Source organism: Ceratocystis lukuohia (genome assembly GCF_044167205.1).
Source record: "Ceratocystis lukuohia strain C4212 chromosome Unknown Supercontig3_pilon, whole genome shotgun sequence".
NCBI classification, from domain to species: Eukaryota; Fungi; Ascomycota; class Sordariomycetes; order Microascales; family Ceratocystidaceae; genus Ceratocystis; species Ceratocystis lukuohia.
The window spans coordinates 974,037-993,832 of record NW_027263522.1 but is presented as its reverse complement, the minus strand read 5'-3'; the positions used below and the strand labels follow the sequence as shown (position 1 = coordinate 993,832).

Here is a 19,796-nt window from a genome sequence, read left to right as displayed (position 1 = left end):
ACGCAAGTGGATGTTAGTGGGTGGAGATGTCGTAGTTAGTGGATGGATGGATGAAGAGAGGAAAGGAACCAAAAGGGACGTGGGAAGGAAGGATTGAAGGAGGGGAACGTACAAAGTTTTTGGGTAGTTGCTGTTTAGAATCAAGAAAAATATTATCGTGGATCATCTCTAATAATTTTTTCTTCCTTCTTTTTTTTTTTCTCTCCATCAATTCTTCTTTCTTTTCTTGCTCTCGTCTTGCCAGTACTATTCCGTCATTACACTACAAACGATCCCTAAGGCGTCTCCTACTCCACCATTCTCTTTCCTTTTTGACATCTATTCTCGATCTTGCCTTTGTTCATATTTAATATAATTTGCCGAGCCAGCCAATGACTCCTTCGCTACAGCAGCACAACAATTGCGCTCGTCGACTTATACACTTGAACGGTTCGCTGTGATTCACGACATTTAGCAGTAGCCAGCAAGTGTTTGTTTCTACTAGACAGCCACTGAACTGCGTGTATACTATCTCAAAATTCTTCCCTTCTTTGCTGCAATATTTTCTCTGCTCCGCTGGTCCTTAACTATATTCTGCTATTACGGTTTTCGCTTCGTCATCGTCGGCTTCGTTTTCTACGAGCCTCGCCGGCTCAACCTAGCAGGGCTTCTTTTTCCATTATCAGTCCGCGTCCTACCAGGCTGATATCGCGACTGCCTTGCTATTTTGACTCCAAAAAAGTACACGCATTGCTACATACATACCATCCCACACGCACACGTCAAGGTTTCATCCACCCACAAAAAAAGCGCCTTAGTTGCGGACCGACATTCAAGGCCGCATATTTGTACTCCAACTCTTTCTCCCCGTGCGACAGTGACGGCCCGACCCATCCTCTACTTCTTCTTTGTCTTTTTATCTCTATCTCTGCCCTTCTCATACTGCAGCTAAACTCATATCCATCAGCGCTGGGCGCTCTCTTCTTATTTCTCACCGGTTACTTTTTCGCCCCCCTCCTCATGGAGGAACCAACAATCATAAAGCAACAGCCTCTGTCTCCATCTAGCCCATATGTGGCTTCGCGAGGCTTCAACGGCGTTGCGCTCTCTTCCGCCACTATCCCGAATTCAAACATCGCCAGTCTTTCAACACATTCAACCAAACGAAAGCGTTCCACCATGACAGGCATGGAGCATCATAGCAGCCCCGGCAGCCCTGGTGTCATTGATGACGAACACGCTGAAAATGAAAAAAAGCGCCAGCCTGGCGTCAAAAGAGCCTGTAACGAGTGCCGCCAGCAAAAGGTTGGTTATGTTGATTCTGCGAGGCCATGATTGTATGCTTTCTGAGTCACATACACGGTTTCCTTGTTTTTTTTTGTTTCTTTTCAGCCCGCAAAACCTCTTGTCCGTCTATCCCATTGATTATGCGTGGATGTCATATGACATCATACGTACATAATGACCTTCATTACTACCTACCATCAACTCAGAATCTCCTATCTCCGCGGAACTATTTTTGTCCTCTCTCTCTCTCTCTTTGTTTCATTTCTTTGTCCTGCCTTCGCTTTCTACCCTCCTAGCCTTCTACTCTCTCCTCACTTACGCCCCTCCTAATTCTAGTTTGTGTTCATGTCTTTGCTAACACCACACCGCCTCTCTTCCTTTAGCTTCGGTGTACCGTTGTTCAAGATCCCTTCCAGCCATGCCAGCGCTGCACTCGCCTGAAACTCGAATGCAAAATTGAATCCAACTTCAAGCGCGTTGGCAAGCGTAGCAAACATGCAGAGATGGAAAAGGAAATTGAACGTTTGCGCCGTAATATCCAACGAGCCAAAGACGCTGGTTACGTGTTTATTGAGGATGACGATTCTGCCACCAACCACTCCCCGGTTGCGCCTTATGCGCATACGCGCAATACCTCCATGGTATCTGATGGCCCTGTGTCCTCTATGCTTAGCTTAAATAATGGCCAGCCACAGACACAACAACACGCTTTCCCGCCCTCTATGAAGTATGCTTACGAGCTGGAGGATGTCAAGCTGACCGAAGATGACACTAGAAGCCTATTTGCCGAGTTCTTTGCCTTTTATCATCCATTTTTACCGTTTCTCAACCACCAACAAGCACCAGATCAGTACTATTCACAACATCCGCTCTTGTTCTGGGCCATCATTGCTGTAGCTTCTCGGCGATACAGCGATGGCAACGACCGCACATTTCTGTCCCCGCTAGCCAAGCCTCTGACTAAGCTTATATGGAATACTATTGGAGATGTCCCCAGTAACTATCACGTTGTAAAAGCTCTGTGTCTTTTGTGCACTTGGCCTCTTCCAACCAGCTCTTCGGCCGTAGACCCTACGCACATTCTCTGTGGTGTCATGATGAAGATTGCAACCATGATTGGTCTTCACCGACCAAACCACATGCAAGATTTTTCGCGCGTGTCAATCGATCTTGACCGTGACCAACTTCACGATCGAGTCGTGACTTGGGCTGTTTGCAATATCGTTGCCCAGACTGTGGGAACTGGTTACGGCCAACCTGCCTCGACTCTCTACGACTGGACACTTGCTGTAGTGGATGGCGAAGATTCTGCCCTAAAGCTTCCCATGGAGCTGGAGTCACGCCTCATGCTTGAACGTTTCTGCGACAAGGTTTCCAAGGAAATGTACAGTAACGCTAGCGACCCCCGTGGTGTGGCTGGCGATGGTCATCGCGCTATGCTTTTGCGAGTTTTCAGGAGAGACTTTAACGAGCTCAAAGCACGCCTTTTGTCCCGCAATGTAAGTCCCATCGTTAAACTGCATTTGAGTGCTGCAAACCTGCACTTGCGCCTCGCTGGATTCTACGACTCAAGCACTACTCCAGGCTATCTTGATGATCTCATGGCATTGTATCGATCGACGGAAAAGTTCCTCAAAGATGTGCTCGAAACTGAAAAAGTAACCTCTCCCAACGAGGTCATTGGCGGGGGCATACTATCATATTGCACAACATACATTCAGCAAATGCTAGTGGCAGCCAGCTTCACCCTGCTCAAGCTACTGAAGTCCTTTTTTGTCCGGGTCATCGACCCAAAATCTGGCAAGCAGCTATTCAACCGCGCAGTAGAAGCGATTAGGCATACTAGCGTTATTCCCAACGATCTTCAATCCAGATTGGCTGAGCTTATGGTACAGATGTGGAACGGAACCCCCCACGCCGAGCCCTCAAGCCCTGATGATGACACACCACTACCTATTGATGACAGTCTTCAGCTCAAAGTTCGATGCCGACACAGCATGAGTCTGGTGTTTGATACTATCTGGAGATGGCGAGAAGAATTTCAGGAAAAAGGCCGCGGTGACCTAGATAGTAAGTTGCGACTAGTTAGTTGGCCTCAGCTTATTACCACTTCTCCTACGAACACCCCTCTTCTCTCCTTCTTTTTGATTGCCACATACTCACTGATATTTCCCCATTAGTCAAACACCCTACAAACGTCGACACCAACGAAGCAATTCTGTCGTCACTGGCTAACGGGCTGGGCCCACCCCCAGCTGGATTGGGTTTCTTGAATGGGTCTTTGACGCCTACTGACCAGTCTTCAGGCCTTCCCTCGGTTGGCAACAACCCCAGCAGCATCATGAATGCCATGAACTACAACGAGCCACTGTACGACACTTTTGATCCTCAAAACTGGATGCTTGACGGCCTAGTTGATTTCCAGCTCAACTACTCCCTAGCTAATATGGATGGCACGTAACGAGCTAGTTGTCGTCTGCAACTCAAGCGGTGGGTGATACCTTGACAAAACGCCCGGAATGGGTGATGGCCTGTGGTTATTGTCATGGAGAAAGGTATACATGCAGCTCACGACCTGCAGCTCACATCATGTCACTCATTTGTCCGCGGCGTGGCCTTTTCCCTTGCCTCTGCATCATATATCTCTCAATTTGCCCTCTTATCTCCTTCTCTCGACTCCCTTTTTGTCTCTTTTTTGTTCCCTTGCGTTCTTCTATCTGACGCTTAATCTGTGGACGTATGTCTCTTAACAGGCTGTCCTGTTCCACAACCCCCCACATCACACCAATGTTATATCATATCATGTCTTGCGTTGTTCTTGTAAGAGCTATACAACCAACCATTGATCGAGGCCGTACTGTTACATCGCGTTATGATGTACTTTTGCTCATGGCTTCACTCTATACTCACCACCCCAGGATCTTCAACGAACTATTTCCCTACTCATATAAGCGACGGCGTGATTTCTTTTTTTTTCTTTTCTCTTTTCTTTTTACTTGCTCTTACAGGAGTTTTCGGTCCGGACATGGAACGGAGACGGGCGGCCCACTCGCCCGAGGCAGGTCTGTTATTTCTCTATTTTTTTTCTTACTTTTGTTTTCATGTTATCCTTCGATTATCCTGGTGTCTTGTTTTTATTTGTCATTATTACTTTTCTTCTCGCCCTTCTTGCGCTGTTTTTTCTTTCTCTTCCATTGCATTTTCCTATTTCCAGGCTTCGATACCACTGCTACAGCCTCCTCACTCGTATATTACAATATTCCACGGCTTGCTAGCTATAATCAAGCGGACAATGGAGAGAAAACGCCAAGGGGGTACTAGAGGCCCAACACAAAACCAAACGTCTATAGCTTCATTTATACCTTTGTTTATAGTTTCATGCAAGACAACAATAAAAAGTTTGCTCGCCAATTTTCCCATTCCTTGGCTTTATCATGAAGACTGTTGAAGAGTGGCTTGTCGGTAATACTAATCAAACAATGCCCAATGAGGAAAATTGGAATGACGGCAAGGAGACATTGAAAAGACACAACACAGACACGGCTTCGAAATTCCTGAGTCGCCAATCGGGCTTAGCGGAAGATCGCCACCACCTATGAATGCCACAACAGCCTATCCGTAGCGTAAAAACTGGGCAACAAGACAGACACAATGAACCCGACTTGGGAAGGGAGAGAAACAGGAAAAAGTAAGACAGCGCAAGAAGGGAGGGGGAAAAGCAAGTACGGAATAGAAGGAGGGGGGGGGGGGGGGCGGATACGGGAGAGAAGGGAGAATCAAAATAGAGAAGGCCTAGAAAGATGAAGATTGAAAAGTCCACGCAGGGATAGAGAATGAGGTGTCAATAGAGAGAAAGAGAGCAAGCCTGATGAGCCGTGTTAGTGTGCAACAATTTCTATTTTATTAGCAAAAAAAAGGGTTTTCGCTTTTTTTTCTCTTATATTGTTTCTTTTTTCATTTTTTTTCATTTTTTTACTCCCTTTATCCTCTCTCTTTTCTCCCCTATTTCGCCCCAACGTTGCTCTATTTCTCTTTCCCCTCCACAAGATCTGTCACTCTTTTTATGTGAGATAATGCGAGTTTCAAAGAGTACTTTGATCGGGGTTAACATGAAGCAGGAGGCGCATGTATACGGTCTATTATCATAGGTGACATGTCTGGTAATAACAGCACGCGCAGTAGAAACACCACACGCCACAGGTCTCTCTAACCAAGTTTCCCAGTGTAGGTCGCTTTCCCTCCTCCCCCTCTCTACTCGGCAACAATTCTGCCCACCCCACTCTACTTCTCTTATCACATCAACAGGTTTGAAACCGGGAAGCCCACGCAGGCTGTGAGGGGTTGTCGTGAGCGAGGGTCAATAAACTCTGATCAGGCCCTCTCTCATATCAACAGGCTCAAGGATAGGATGATCTGCATTCGAACAAGTGAGACACCACCGCTAAAATACAAATTAAAATGGAGAGTAAAGGACAATAAACGTAAGAGCAAAGGGAAAAGAAAAGTGAAAAGCGAAAAGAAAAGAGAAAAAAAAAACAGGGAAAAACAAAAGGGTCGGGCTCCAGAAGATCAGTCCTCTATCTCCGCTCGCCTCGCCGTTCCAATATGTAAGCAATGCAACGGCCTAGCAGAGGGAGAGGGAAGACAGAAAGAGAGATGTGAGTAAGGACGTTGTGATAATCGAACGAGCAAGGGATCAAGGCCAAGGCAGGGCGGTCGAGCGAAAAAGAAAAAAAGGAAAAGAGAGACAGGCTTCCGCTTCCCTTGACAACCCCGTCCATATCTAACACTAGAATCGATCGACTCCCGTGTCTTCCTAGAACCAGGAGACAAACACCCTGCGAACCACAGCAAATACAGGACGTCATCCAGTGCAGGCTAGCAGCAACGAGCTTGTCCCTATAACCAGGCTCTGGCCGCCTGTCCACGTATATGTACATAACATGCCACATACAGGACGCAGGCGGGCTTGACTTGGCCTTCTTGTCGAGCGAGCGACAGACAAAGTCCGTGTGTGGATCACTTGTCGGTTTCAAGTTGTCACGTATTCCAGGCAATAAAATCAGAATGAAAAGGGAAGCAGGAAACAGGGTCGGAAGCATTTTCACGCCTTTATCACATGTCTGTCCGCCGCGTGCACTGTACATTCGCACGTAGTAAGCCCGGTCTCTTCTCGCACTTTTTTCCTCCTCTTGGACGGCCAAGAAGGAAAGCATACTCTTGATGCATCCAGCCTCAGACAAACAGTAAAGCATCAGAAACAGTCGCATTCCTTTTAATGCGACCATTCATTAGCGAGTTGTCTAGTTTTGTTGCGGACAGGCCCTCTTTGTGAGGCCAGGCTTGCCACGGCATGCCCTGAGTAAGCAGACATTTCACATAGAGTTAGAAGGTGAGCAAAAAGTAGAGAGTGAAAAAAAATGAAAAAAAAAGAAAAAAAAAAAAAAAAAAAAAGAAGAAAGAGCCAAAGGAATGGGGAAAGGGGCGCTGTGGCTTACGCACTATCTTTTTCTTCTTGGACACAAGTAGATGTCTGCAAATATGACAGGAACAACCCCTCTGGTGCATATACACATACATACACACATACATGTACATGTGTCCACGTACAAGGTACAAGATGCGCAGGGGCTCCTCCCATGAGCCAGCCCATTACGGATGGCCAAGAGCCAAAACCAGGGCGTACTTTCCCTCGCTCCAGACCAGGCAGCAGGCAGCCAACACGGACAAGGAAAGAGGGGCACATAATGCAAAGGGAAGCTAGAGAAGAAAAAAAAAAGAGGCGCAAAGAAAGAGTGGCGCTAGTATAGCCGGAGCTCAGCCGCGTCGCGCTTGTAGCTACTGGCTAGCCGCCCGGCTCCTCAATGTTGTGCGCGCTTCAAGAAGGAAAAGGGAAGGCGTGATGAGGGGCTCGGACAAGGTTCGGATTTTAACCAGCCCAACCCAACTGTCTAGGTGCGCCAAACACCCAAGCCCTATCTACCCACAGCTTCGCGCTTCCGTCTCGCAACTTGCTGTCCTATTTCGCTCTCTGGCAGCACATATGCATCCAGGAAGCCGCCTTCCACACCGCCGTGCACAGCACATCCTACCCCCTCTCGCCCCCTCGGCCTAGCCAAACAGCAGCTACTTGGCTCTATCAGTGCCCAGTAGAATAGGCAGACACACGGCGCCGCGCCCCTCCACCCTTGCCTGGGCTCGAGCCCGCGTGACAAGAAGCGTTGAGATTGCTGTTCTTCGCCTTTTGCATCTCCTGCTTCGCCCCATTGATTCAACAGCCTTGGGAAGTCGTCTGGTCTCCATTCACCTCCAGCCTCTATTGACCCGCTTTAAATTTTGGCACAACTTAGCTGCCACATGTCATTGGCGCATCAACTGTTGACGTCACATTGACAAGATAGCTAAGACAACAAGGAGCAGGCTTAAAGAGAGAGCTTGCACTTTTCTAATTGCCTGAAGGGGAAACCCCACTTACTGCTCTTGTTGCTGTGCTTCCTTTGCTCACCGGTTTTCCTCCTGCTTGTTCGTTACCTTGTTACTGCATATGGGGTCAAAGCGACCTCCTGCAACCTAATTGGTAAGTGGCCTCACATATCTACCTAACGGCGGCCCATCCCAACGACCTATTTTTTTTTCTCTCATCTTTTCAGCAGGCTGATTTGGCACAAGGCCCGTTTGAATGGCCCGTAGGGCTTTTTTTTTCACGAGCAACGGCAGACAAGCAGCAGGGCCACTATTAGGGGTGAGCAGCAAAAAGCCTCGTTTGCATCGTGATGAGATTAGAATTAGTAACACGCGCAACGTGTCGGTGGGGATTATGATGGCCCAATTTGGGCGCTGCAAGCAAAACACGACACAAACACACATACATGCAGTGCAGTGCAGCACAAGCAAGATAGGTAGGTACATACATACATGCTTACATACATACCATACACGCACACACACACACACACACACACACAACTTTGCTTTTTTTTGGGCCACGGAGCCACAGCCTCACCGAGTCTCATAAAGTTTTCCTCGGAAGCTCCGTAAGAGCTTTTTTTTGGGGGGGGTGTAGCACAGCCAGGCTGCGGGCTGGTTGGGCTGAAGGCTGGACAGCACAGTATGGAAGCCCGTACGGCAGCTTTTGGCTGGTGCTATCTAGAACTTGGACGTCCAACTAGTTTACGCCGGCCCATGTAGGCAAGACACTAGTTGCGCTAGCGTGAGGATAGGTACCTGACCCAGTTACACTTATCATGGTGCTGTGTAAGCCCTGTATGCATTGCGGGGGGGGGCGCTGGTTTTGTTTCAAACGCATGTATGACCGAGAGTATAAACGCTGTTGGATGCGTCTGATTTCCCCTTTGGTTCCCGGCATCAATATACGCACAATAGACCCACACCCGCACGGTTCAGCGTCTCTGTCTTGGTAGTTGGCCAAACCACATCAATTACACTGGGAGTTAGATATTGCACATGGGAGCACTTCGGAGCCGTGCTTGCACAATAGACGCCAGATAGACGCCCACCGCGCAGGCCATAGGAGTTATGGTAGGAGTCAGTTGGGGGGAGGAGGGGAGGGGGCCATATAAACCCGTAGCAGAAAAGGTCATGAAAACGATCCAACATGAAAGCGCCGTGGCGGCAGTCCAACAGGGGGGGGGGGGGGGCAGGGACGTTGGCAGGAAGAGCGGAAAGCAAAAAGAAATCGGAACGCACACCACCACGTAAGCCCGGACTGAGTGTTAGCTTACCGGTCCGTGTAGACAGAAATGGTCAGCCAACGAGGGGCGACTCGGATCAGATGGCAAATGGCCATGTCCAGTACAGTGCTTGTTACCCCACACTGGACTGCGCGTACTGTACTACCAATAATAATAGGAGCTATAAGACGGGCCAACCCATGCCAGCAAGTTGAAACGAAACAAAGGCAGCGGCTTTCGTTGTAGCACAGTCTAGAAGACGCTAGGGAAGGGACAGCAGCACTAGGAGGAAACAAAGGGCCGTCCGTCCCATGCGCTAGAATGAAAAGCAGGAAAAAGAAGACACGAAGAAGGAAACAACAGGGCGAAATGAAAAAAAAAGCAAAAAAAAACATAAAAAAAAAAAGAATAAAAAAACCCCAGAAAAAGCCCATTCTTCAATCTTCGGTTCTTGCCCACTAATGCAAGGGAAAAAGGGCCACGCCTACCCAGAGCCATAAATGAACCAGTCAGAGGCTGTGATTTTTCAGACCAAACGCGCGCGTACAAGCTTAATTCTGAAAGTGCCATGAGAGGCCCACTCTTGTGCTGCTCTGGCCAATCACGCCGCGGTGCTTGAAAGTTCTGAGCAATAAGTGGGGACTCAGAAAGACACACGTAGATGAAGACCGAGCCCAAAGTTTATACTACCACTGTCCACCACCAGGACCGCATGCTACGAGGAGCGCCTTCTTCCACTGTCGTTTTACTTGTGTGAATGGGCTATTCGCTGTCTCGAAAATGAGGTTCCTTCCGAGACTTCCGCTAGGCTGCTGTGCTGTGCTTATTGTTGTTCCTGTTTTTGCCTCGTTTAGCTTGCGCTAGTCCTGGGGAGATCATGTTTGTTTCTGGCCTGGTTTGGCCTGGGTTGCCTTGGCCTGCTCTGTCGGGCTCTGCCGTGCTCTGCCGTGCTCTGGTCTGCTTTTTCGTTTCCTTCTTCCTTGCTCTCCCTTCGTTCTTTAGCCAGCCGAAGCTCGGGCCTACCCGCTGGCTCCCTAGCTTGCTCTTCCGCCGCCATAGCAAGAGAGCAAAGCAAAAGCAACAAGGCTCTCTCTAAATGCCTTGGGCCCTCCATATAACGACCACCTTGTCAACTCCTCGCGAAACAATACACAATACACGGCTTCAACCTGGCCTCCACTACGGCCACAAAATTCCTGCAGGGTTCCATCACCACTATCCATGCACCCCCCAGCCAACCAGAGCCTCTGGCCTGTCCCGACAACTTGGTTTTATCCTCGGTTTTTTTTTCTTGCTTCTCAAAAGGGGGCAGTGCATGGTATGCTTCCTGGAGGGGTCTAGAGATCTTTTTTTTTTTTTTTTTTTTTTCTCTCCTACACGCTCGCCGTCCGTCAAGTTCCGTGCAGCAACAGCACCACCCAGTCATAGCTTGAAGCTGAAACTTAAAGCCCAGAACTAACTAACTGAACTTCTTTCTCAGGGGCCCTCCTCCTCTTTGAGCAGGATCACTTCGTTTTCACTTACTCATACCCATCCGGACTTCCACACAGTGCGCCCTCAATCCCGGCTTACACGCAAGGTCGGACTCGTTCTCTATCTCCGTCTTCCTGTTTTGTCATTTATCGCCAAACGCAGACTTTACGATAATGCATGGTCTCTTAGCGTGTGGAATTATGTGAGCACCTGCGCCTGTGCCTGCATGCTACGTTGTCATAAATTGGACGAGGAGCAAGGCAGCGCCATATCTTAGGGTTACATACCTGTTAGGGTAAGCTGCCTGGCTGTCTTGGCCATATAGCGTGTACTCCGTTGCACAACGGAATAAAGGGAGCACCCTAGAAAGCCTGGGACAACAAACGTTGAGTGCGTAGCGACTACAACTACAGACAGCTAGAAGCTTATAGCGCTAGGTTGTCTGCTTAGTGCCAGGTACGGCCGCCTAAATAGTCAGAACTCAAACCGCACATGAACCGGCGAAAAGAGCACCAGGTTTAGCATGGAATATGATAATTCCACAGTATGGCTTATGGCTGGCTTGTCACAGTCGCATCTGTGGGCCTCATGTGCTCGTCTGTTTATAAGCAAGGGGCGGGGGGGGGCCCTGTCTTCCTGTGGATGGAGGATTGATGATTCCATAACATCTTGCATACTGTAACATGCAAATGTGAGAGATCTTAGCTTCCCTCTCTCTCTGTGTTTCTCTCTCTCGTTCTCTCTCTCTCTCTTTCGCCCTCTCTCTCTCTCTCTCTCTCTCTCTCTCTCTCTCTCTCTCTCTCTCTCTCTCTCACTCTCACTCTCTCCCCCCTCGCTCTCTCTCTCCCCTCTCCATCTCTCTTCTTTCTCCTGCTCCGTAACTGCCAGCCGCAGCCAAAGGTAGCCCTGCTCCCCCTTGTCTGCCTCTCGCCCACGGCTTTTCCCAAGTCCTTCCTACCCCTCCCAGTTTTTTTTCCCTTTTCTTTCCCTCTTCTTTTTTGCAGCTATGGCTGGCTTGTGGATGGGCGGTTAGCATGGTGGCTAGGACCACACCATTCCCCCCCTCTCAACTAACAAGAATCGCCCGCCAGAGGCTTCAACACGCACACCCCTGATCCTTGACGGGTATCTTTTTTTCGTTTTTTTTTCTTATTTCTTTTCCTTGCTGCAAAACACAACTACAACGCCACGGTGGAGTGTTGACGGAAAATCATGTCAGACGAATGCCTAGTGACTTGAGCAGAGCACAAGAGTACAAGAGGAAAGAGGGAAAGAAACAATCTAAGATTATGCCTAGGCCTTGTCGTGCCTCGCACTCACACGCCTCCCCTCCTTTAAATCATCTTGACTCTGTCTCAACCTATCTGGTGTTGCTTAGGATTTCTATTTGTCCATGTCTCGAGTACCTGAGGTTGGATTGGTTTTCTGGTGTTCATGGATGCCAGTACTGTGATGGTTAGGTAGTTAGCCGAGTCCGAGGGGTGTGTGTAAAGAACAACACAAGGGCGTTAATCGGTTGACTCCTTCCTCCTCTCTGCATTCGCATCTCCCTGTTCAAGCGCGGGTTTGGGCCGTCTATTCATGACTGCGTTTAAATAACAGTCAGTCGTTGCAAGAGGTCTATATATCCTGGAGGGCATGTCCGACTTCTCAATCTGCTTTCGTCGCTTCTCTATCCTCTCTTCAGTATTAGCCTTCGCTGGTCTATCTTCCTTGCTGTGTCTTCTTGGACCCGTCTGCTTTGTTGCTTCTCTAGTTTTCCTCTCCACCTTCTTCATCTTCATCTTGGCCTTATTATTCTTACCCTTCCTTTCCTTTCTCTTTCTTTGCTTTTCTCTTCAAGCATAGCCGTGCCGTGCCCCTTGTCATAGCTACTGATCCGGCTGACCTAGTCTTGACCTGGCAGTCAGCCTACTACTCCTCTCTCTTTCTGCCCCATACAGACACTGCTTTATAGCCGTCTTGCATCCTTATAGTCCCTCACCTTTCTGCTCCCCCTTCTTCACCCTCTGTATCTTACACCGCCATCATCTACCATGCAGAGCACACAGCCTGTACCGTTTACGGTCACTCCTTCCTCTGGCCTGATAGATTCAGGCTCTCCCCCGCGCTCTATAAATCGAAGCCACCGTCCGGCTGATCTGAACTTTCCTCTTGCTAGCTCAGCAACATACAACCCGGCAGACACCAGCGCAAGTCTCTTGACACAAGATAGCTTCAACGGCTTTCATTCTTCCGCTTATAGTGCTCCTGTAAGTTTCTTTGTTTGTTGTCAAACTGAATACACTACGTTCTCTCTTGCTCTCCTCCCATCTCGCCCCCCCCCCCCCCCCTCTCTCTCTCTCCATTCTTTTGCATGCACATTCCCTTTCTCTCTCTCCGCTTATTGTTTCATATAACATACCCAACGCCCTGGTGTGCTGCCGTTCTATGTGCTTTTCCTTTCCTTATTTCTTGGACGGCGGACTGTTGTTTTGCTCTATTGTCCGTGTTTTGTGACGGCCCTGCAGTGAGGAAATCAAGCACGGGAACGAGACAACGGACAGGGAGACAAGAAACAAAGCACGGGACCAGGGCATGAAGGGAAAGCCACATCTCTTAGAAAAGAACTACTACTCCACAGAGAAGAAAGAAGCTTGCCCTGGTTTTTGGGCTCTGGGGCTTTTCTTCGAGTGTTTTGTCTTGACTCTGAGCTTCCCTTTTTTTGTTTTTCTTCTTCTTCGTCCTTTGTTGGTCATCTTGAACAGGGTCTTTTCTTATTGTTTCTTTTCCCTCTTTCCTTTCTCTTCTCTTGTCTTGTGTCTCTTCTTCCTGATTTGATTTGATCTTCTTTTGTTCCCCCTCGTCAGTAGTTGGCTTGTGGGTTTTCGTCATAAGATTTACCCCCCCCCCCCCCCTTCTCACCTACCACCTACCTCATACCTTGCACTCACTATTATCCTTTACTTTCACTTCTTAGTCTCTCTCTCTCTCTCATCCCTTCACCCCCTCACCCCTCTCACCTTCACCCCCCTCCCCACCTTTCTCGTCCTAGGTAGGCCTTACTACCTACCTGCCTTACTACTTTGTCACTTCGCGGGCTCAGAGAGGGAACCTTGTGATTTCTAGGTTCTAGTCCTATTTTCCAAGTTTGCGCCACTGCAAGACAGGCAGAACAGTAGTATGCCAAGTCTGGGAAATACAAGCGGATGCAAGATAGAGAGGCAAGGCCTTGGCTTGGGCCTTTTTCTCTTTGCTTCTTTCTTCCCCCCTCCCGCCCCTCCTTCCCTCTCACCTTCTTATATTTTCTGGTGCTCTATCAGCCTCTCTTCTTTTTGTTTTTCTTTCCTCTCAATTTCTCACTTACTAACCTCGACTGTCTGTCCTTCTCTCTCTCAGCCCACATTCGACTCGTATCAAACATACGAGACCATAGCCAACTCCATTCCCACTCCCCTTTCGCTGGGCTCAATATCTCCCTCCATGTTATCAGTTGATGGTAAAATCATGCATTGCCAGACGCAGTATCATGAAGGCCATAGGTCCCGCCAAGGACGCCAGCACAAGCTTACTACTCCGCCGTTGACAAATATATGGAGCAGTGGCTTGGATATGCCGTCTGCCACTGCTAACCAAAGCAGCCCGTCAATGGGTACACAAATCCAGGGTCCATCACAGGCGCAGCCGCAACCCCAAGTAGAAGCAGTGGCTAGCGTTGACTCGGCATTCAATTTGCCATTCATAGTCCCGAGCACCAATATGGACATGACTGCTCCTGCTTCATACTATCCTGCGTATGACTCGAGGCAAATTGCAAGGCCGCAATACCAAAACATCCAACAGCAGGAGCAGTACAACTACATGCTCCTTGCTCGGGGACAAAACGAATATCCTCAATTTCAGGCAGCCATGCCAGCGCAGCAACAACCACAGCAGCAACAGCAACACCAGCAACAATCGCATGCTCAGCCCTCAATGGGCCATCTTTCTATAGGAATCCCTAGCCTCGTCACTGTCCCTCGCCAACGCGCGCGAGGCATGTCTTCAGTCGCTACACCCGTTATCATTGATCAGACTGCTCGCGTATCGAAGAAAGCCTCAAAGTCCGGTTCAAGGACTCGAGGGGGCAGAAATGCCTCTATCTCTACCTTCAGTGGTGGATCTAGCTCCAACTTTGACACTGCCAGTATCCCTCCCCATGCTGATAACCCTTCTCGTGAGCGTGAGCTCACACCGCCTCTCAAATTCAAAGACAACACGCCAAAGTCAGAGCGTCAGCTGCTTTCGTTGCGCCGCAAATACAAGGACCTCAAGGGCACGCGGATGTGGGATCAGATAATTGACGAATTCATCGATCCTGCTGGCAAGGAAAACAAAAAGGCCGCCTTGCAAATGCGTATAAACCGCTCAAAGAAGTACTTGGTTTGGCCCAAGTCCGAAGAGGAGATCCTGCTGCAGGCATATATCAAAGATGAGGAACAGCGATATTTGCGCATCCTTAACACCATGCAAAAGCTCGGCAGTGGCTCTTACATGCCTTGGAGTGCTGTTAATGTCGAGGCTAAGCTGGCAGAACTGGGCCTCGAGTCAGTCTATGTCAACCCTGAGACAAACCTCCGCAGTCGTCCTCGGCCACCGGTAGAAACAGAAAAGGAAACTGGCGAGAGAAAGCCACGGAATGCAAAGGACTTGGCTGATTTCTACCGGGCTTACTTGCAGAAGTGTCGGGAGCAGGACGCAAGTCTGGGCGACGAGGTAATAGATGGAATATATGAGGGTGTTATGGAAATCTGTGTGGAGGAGGCATATGGAGACGGTATGGAATGAGAGGGGAGGCGACGTTTCTTGTATCTTCTTGTATTTTTTTTTCTTTTCTTTTACGAATCGTGTTGACCATGATGAGGATGGCGCCACTGGAGGCTTTTTGGTTTGAGTTTTTACTCTTCTCTTTTTCTTCTTTCTTGTTCATATAGTTTTCGTGTATATTGCCTTTTTTTACGTTTAGTTCATCTTAAGAATTTGGGTTGTTTTCTTCTTATGTCAAGGATATTTGTTGTCCATCATGCTCTAGTGGCTAATGTGATTGCTGTGAACCTTTTACAACATTGTCCCAAGTGCAGCGGTCACATAGCCTGTCGCTGTAAAGGCAAAGCTACGAAGGCTTCAGGTCAAAGGGTAGGCAGAAGGGGACACCAAGGCATAGAAGTTCGTGGTTTCTGGAAGTAGCCTCCTAATAACGAACATTTACTCCATATCTTCAGACCAAGGGAAAGGCTCCAAGAGATCAGCAGACGTGAGCCTCGGCTTGAATACAGTGTATGAAATGCCGGAATACAGTCCCAAGCGCGAAGATGGCCTCCTTGAGTTGAGGTGATATGTTGCCGCGGTGGAGGGCTGACATTAGCGAGAGATGTCGTGAAAAGAGAGCGAATTGTTGGTGAGATTTTCCTCCAGATTGGGGAAGCTAGGCTCAAGGCTTCATAGTTGAGCGTTAAAATTAATGCCAAGACTGAGCTGCTCTGAGACGCCTAGGAAATAACACACGCCCCTCCATCGCCGCTTAGGCCGTTGATTTTAGGTAGCAGCGCAGCCTTGCGCCTAAGAAGTCTTTTGTATTCCCATCGCTTATGGCACCTATCAAAGCCCCTATCGCCGGCTCTAGCCGCTGGTGAGGTTGATATAGCGTGCTCTGTTGTTGTCCCTTGACGCCCCAATTTTGTCTGGGCGTCTGCTAGCTTGCTGCCTTCTGCGTCCATATGTCTTACGACTGACGGCACACAAGCAGATCTTCCAGGTATCTGGCCTATCCAGGTGCTTGGATTTGCTTTGCCTCGTCCGTGGTGTCTTGTTTCTGGCGGATGAGTTGCGGAGACAACCCACTGTTCTTCTATCGTCCAGGAGCAGCTAGACCTTCCCCAGCCTCTTCACAGGCTGCAGCTTGCTGTGCCGTCTCAAGAGCACCAACTCCCTTCGCCCCCGTCCTCTCTCAGAGTCGCGCGGCCTGCTTCCAGGTGGCTTCCTTTTTAAAAGCCGCCCATCCCGAGTCTATTTTGCTGTTTACGTCGCGCGATCCGCCAGAGCACGCAATCGGTGTTCCTAGTAGGACCCTTTGATTTCCGCCTAGCCCTCCGCCTTGTTGAGGCACGCTCAGAGCGACATAGTATTGCTATCGACCCAGTGTGCTTTCCCATTTGCGCTGGCAAAAGCTTGTCTAGCCTTTCAACTACTTGGTTGCATTGCGGCCCTTGCAGTACGTCCCTGTCATCCAATGTGCGTCAGTATATGGCCTCTCTCATTTTCTCCTCAGGAGGAGTTTGAGCATGGGAACACTTATTACGCAGCGTATGCACGCTTATAGCTTTGTGCTCTATATGGGGCGGTTATCTACAAGCGCTGTCTAGGCGGAATGTGTAGTCTGCCCGTCGCCTGCTTTGCCGTCTCCAAACAAGCTCGGGTGCTTGCTGTGAAAAGTGTTTCGTTCCAAGGCACAAGCACAAGCCGTGCCGAGTATGCTCTAGTATTGGCCTCCTTGTAGCATCGGCTAGATACCCCAAACCATTTGTCACTCGGACGGTCCCTGCCATCACGTGTGAGATGTGTTGCTGAAGATTACGTTGGCATTTAGCTGTAGTCGCGGCTATCACATCGAGGCCTTGGTTGGTACTGTGCATAGTCCGATATAGCACTCTGTTCATTCTTTGATGAACTTTTCGATACTCCAAAATCTTGGCCACCAACTACTAGAGCACAATCATATGCATATTCCAGCAGTCTGTTTGTAGAGTAGTACCATAAAGACAATGCATGGAGATCGTTGATGAGATTAGCGAGTCCTATCAGAGAGTCTCCCGCAAGGGATGTCGTAGTGCCTCCTGCATATATGCTCGCTCCCTTCTATCCATGAAGCTTCTGATCAACGTGGACAGCTTTACTAGCCGACGGTTCTCTACCAATTATGACTCCATTCTCTCCGAGTCAGCTGCGCTGAAGTTCCCTTTGAAAACCGAGGTCACCGTTCTCCATCCCTGGGCGCCCTCTATTGCCTCCGTGAAGCTCGGTGAGTAGCATGTACGCATTCGCTCTCTTTTTCTTTAGCACAGCGCAGATGTAGCTGCTCGGGATGACCTTTCTTCTGCGAGATGCCCACCTCACGTGGGAGAAGCGAGATTAGGTGATACAAAGGTGGTGCTAGGCGTGGACGCCCTAACTTGAGGATTACCACGAGGCCAGCTGTTTTGGCAACGTTCGGGTAGTGCCTTGTTCCAAGGCATCGACTGTGCAATTCTGTTACCACCTCGTTGACTTCCAGGTTCGCTTCCACGCCTCATGGTAAATACCGTCTGTCCCAGGAGCTGTGTTTGCAGGTCCTCATATGGCCATCCTCACCTCCTCCAAGGAGAAAAATAGGCCACTCCCGCGCCTCTGTGTTGGACTCTTTGGACTGTCATTGTGAGCCCGCGTGAGGCTTCATACAGGTCTCAGTGGCAAGTGCCAGGTGTTCCGCTGTGTAGATGATTCCTGTTCCAGCTGGTTTCTGGAAGAGTGGGATGTATCTTCCTGCCTTTTCATTGACCTATTGGACTCTGCAAATAACACATTTCGCTTCTTCGAGTTGATTTGATTTGAATATATTTGACGTCTACTGGAATCACCAAGATCAAACGACGCCGGATCGGTTACCGGACAGAATTGGCCCTCTGCAAGGCTAACCACGGATCTCAGGCGAGAGAAGCACGTGTGCTTGTTGCTCGCCTACCTCCTACAAAAAAATGATGCGATCCAAGATTCTAGGGATTTTATACCTCAATAAGAGGCACATGTCTTGTTGCAATGGTTGTACTCGCTCCCCTAGCCCAATGGTAGGGCGTCAGACTTCTAATCTGAAGGTTGCGGGTTCGAGTCCCGCGGGGAGTTCTATACCCGTCGTTGCTTCCTTTTTGTCCTTGGTCTCGCGACTTCCGCACAGATAACTATAGTCAAGGTTAGGCTATATACAGCTTTATTTTTAGGTACTGCTATTTGGGCCTCGTTTTTCGCCGTCATAGGCAGTAAGAGCCGGCTAATTAAACAATACATTCGGGGCATCTCTGTTGCAATGCTGACGTGGTTAATGAAAATGATGCGTCGTTTGATTTTGGTGATTTCTAGTAGACGTTAAATAAATTCCAAGTTCAAGTTGACGAAAAAAAGAAAAAAAAAATGGCGTGCTTGGAAAAGACAAGGGTCCTACGGCTTGAGCCTACACATTTGTGTCCTTTTTTTTTAAGAGCATAGCTTATCTCGCGCCTGTTAAATTCAACCCGAGCTTGGAAAGCTAAAGAGGTCATCACGGATTCTGACACTTGGTCGACTTGCTACTACTATAGCTGTCAGGTCAGCCTGATTGCAGGCAAAGCAAAGCTTTGGCAATGAAATAATTGGCCTGGCAACAGGGGGAAAAAAAAGCCTACAAGCAAGTAGTTTTTAATAAGTGGGCCGCTTATATCAATCAGCATGCACAAACATGAAACTGACATGCTTGTTGATTTGAATTTATTTTAATGCTTGTAACTATACTTACTTGTCAACTCGATCCAAGAGCGGGCGGGGGAACCACCCTAGCATAGCAAAACAACTTAATTTAGGGCGGAAGCCAAAAAGAAACATGGCGGCTTAAGAAAGATAGAAAAGAATTATAATAACATGAAAAAAAAAAAAAAAAAACAGGCAAGACAAAGAAACCCCATTTCGTTATACCGCAAAAGCAGCCGTCTAAAAAGAAAGCTCAGAACCGGAGTCGAACCGATGACTTTAAGAACTGCAGTCTCACACGCTACCACTGCGTCATCTGAGCTGACAAATCAGCTTTAATTAGCCTTCAAATTTGTCTACATGATTCTGGTCACGTGATGCATTTTCTAAACCCTAAGAAACAGCATCACTTGATCTGTGACATCCGGAGATGATGGATATGTTCCCAAGCCGTAAAACGTTAATGGGATCCGTGGTGCGGATGGAAAACGACTTCACCAAACCCGCTCCCGCCAGGAGCGCTCTATCGTATCGCTACAGAAAACCAGGAAATAAATGTCAAACGGACCAACACGCGAAAGGGCGTTGATTGGTCTTCGGAGTTCTATTAGACCTTATTTATATACACCTTGGCTCAAGCTCCCCTCCTCATTTCGACCGTCCTTTTTCCTCTTTCCCTTTTGCTCTGCGATGACCGCAGGGCGGACGAAGGGCGCGCCGTCATATTTCTGCGGGACAAAAGTAGGTAGACGTTAAATGTATCCAAGTTCAAGCTTAAGTCCCTCACTACGACTGGTAACAAGCTCGGAATGAATCGATGGTGTCTTTTTTTCTTTCTTGTTTTTTTGTCTTAACCCTGGGGTTAGTCCTGCAAGG

The 19,796-nt window shown here is 48.6% G+C and overlaps 2 protein-coding genes across 2 annotated transcripts; both read left to right on the top strand.

Moving 5' to 3' along the window:
• Window positions 1-999: 999 nt before the first annotated feature.
• HOO65_030261 (Regulatory protein LEU3) lies at window positions 1,000-3,727 on the top strand (the record flags this gene model as incomplete). The annotated part of the gene is made up of 3 exons (XM_071001882.1): window positions 1,000-1,284; window positions 1,650-3,336; window positions 3,447-3,727. 3 exons carry the CDS (start codon window positions 1,000-1,002, stop codon window positions 3,725-3,727), a joined length of 2,253 nt encoding a protein of 750 aa, XP_070859940.1.
• Window positions 3,728-14,168: 10,441 nt separating this feature from the next.
• On the top strand, window positions 14,169-15,236 carry HOO65_030260 (uncharacterized protein; the record flags this gene model as incomplete). Its single annotated transcript, XM_071000362.1, has 1 exon — window positions 14,169-15,236. One exon carries the CDS (start codon window positions 14,169-14,171, stop codon window positions 15,234-15,236), a length of 1,068 nt encoding a protein of 355 aa, XP_070859939.1.
• Window positions 15,237-19,796: the final 4,560 nt, after the last annotated feature.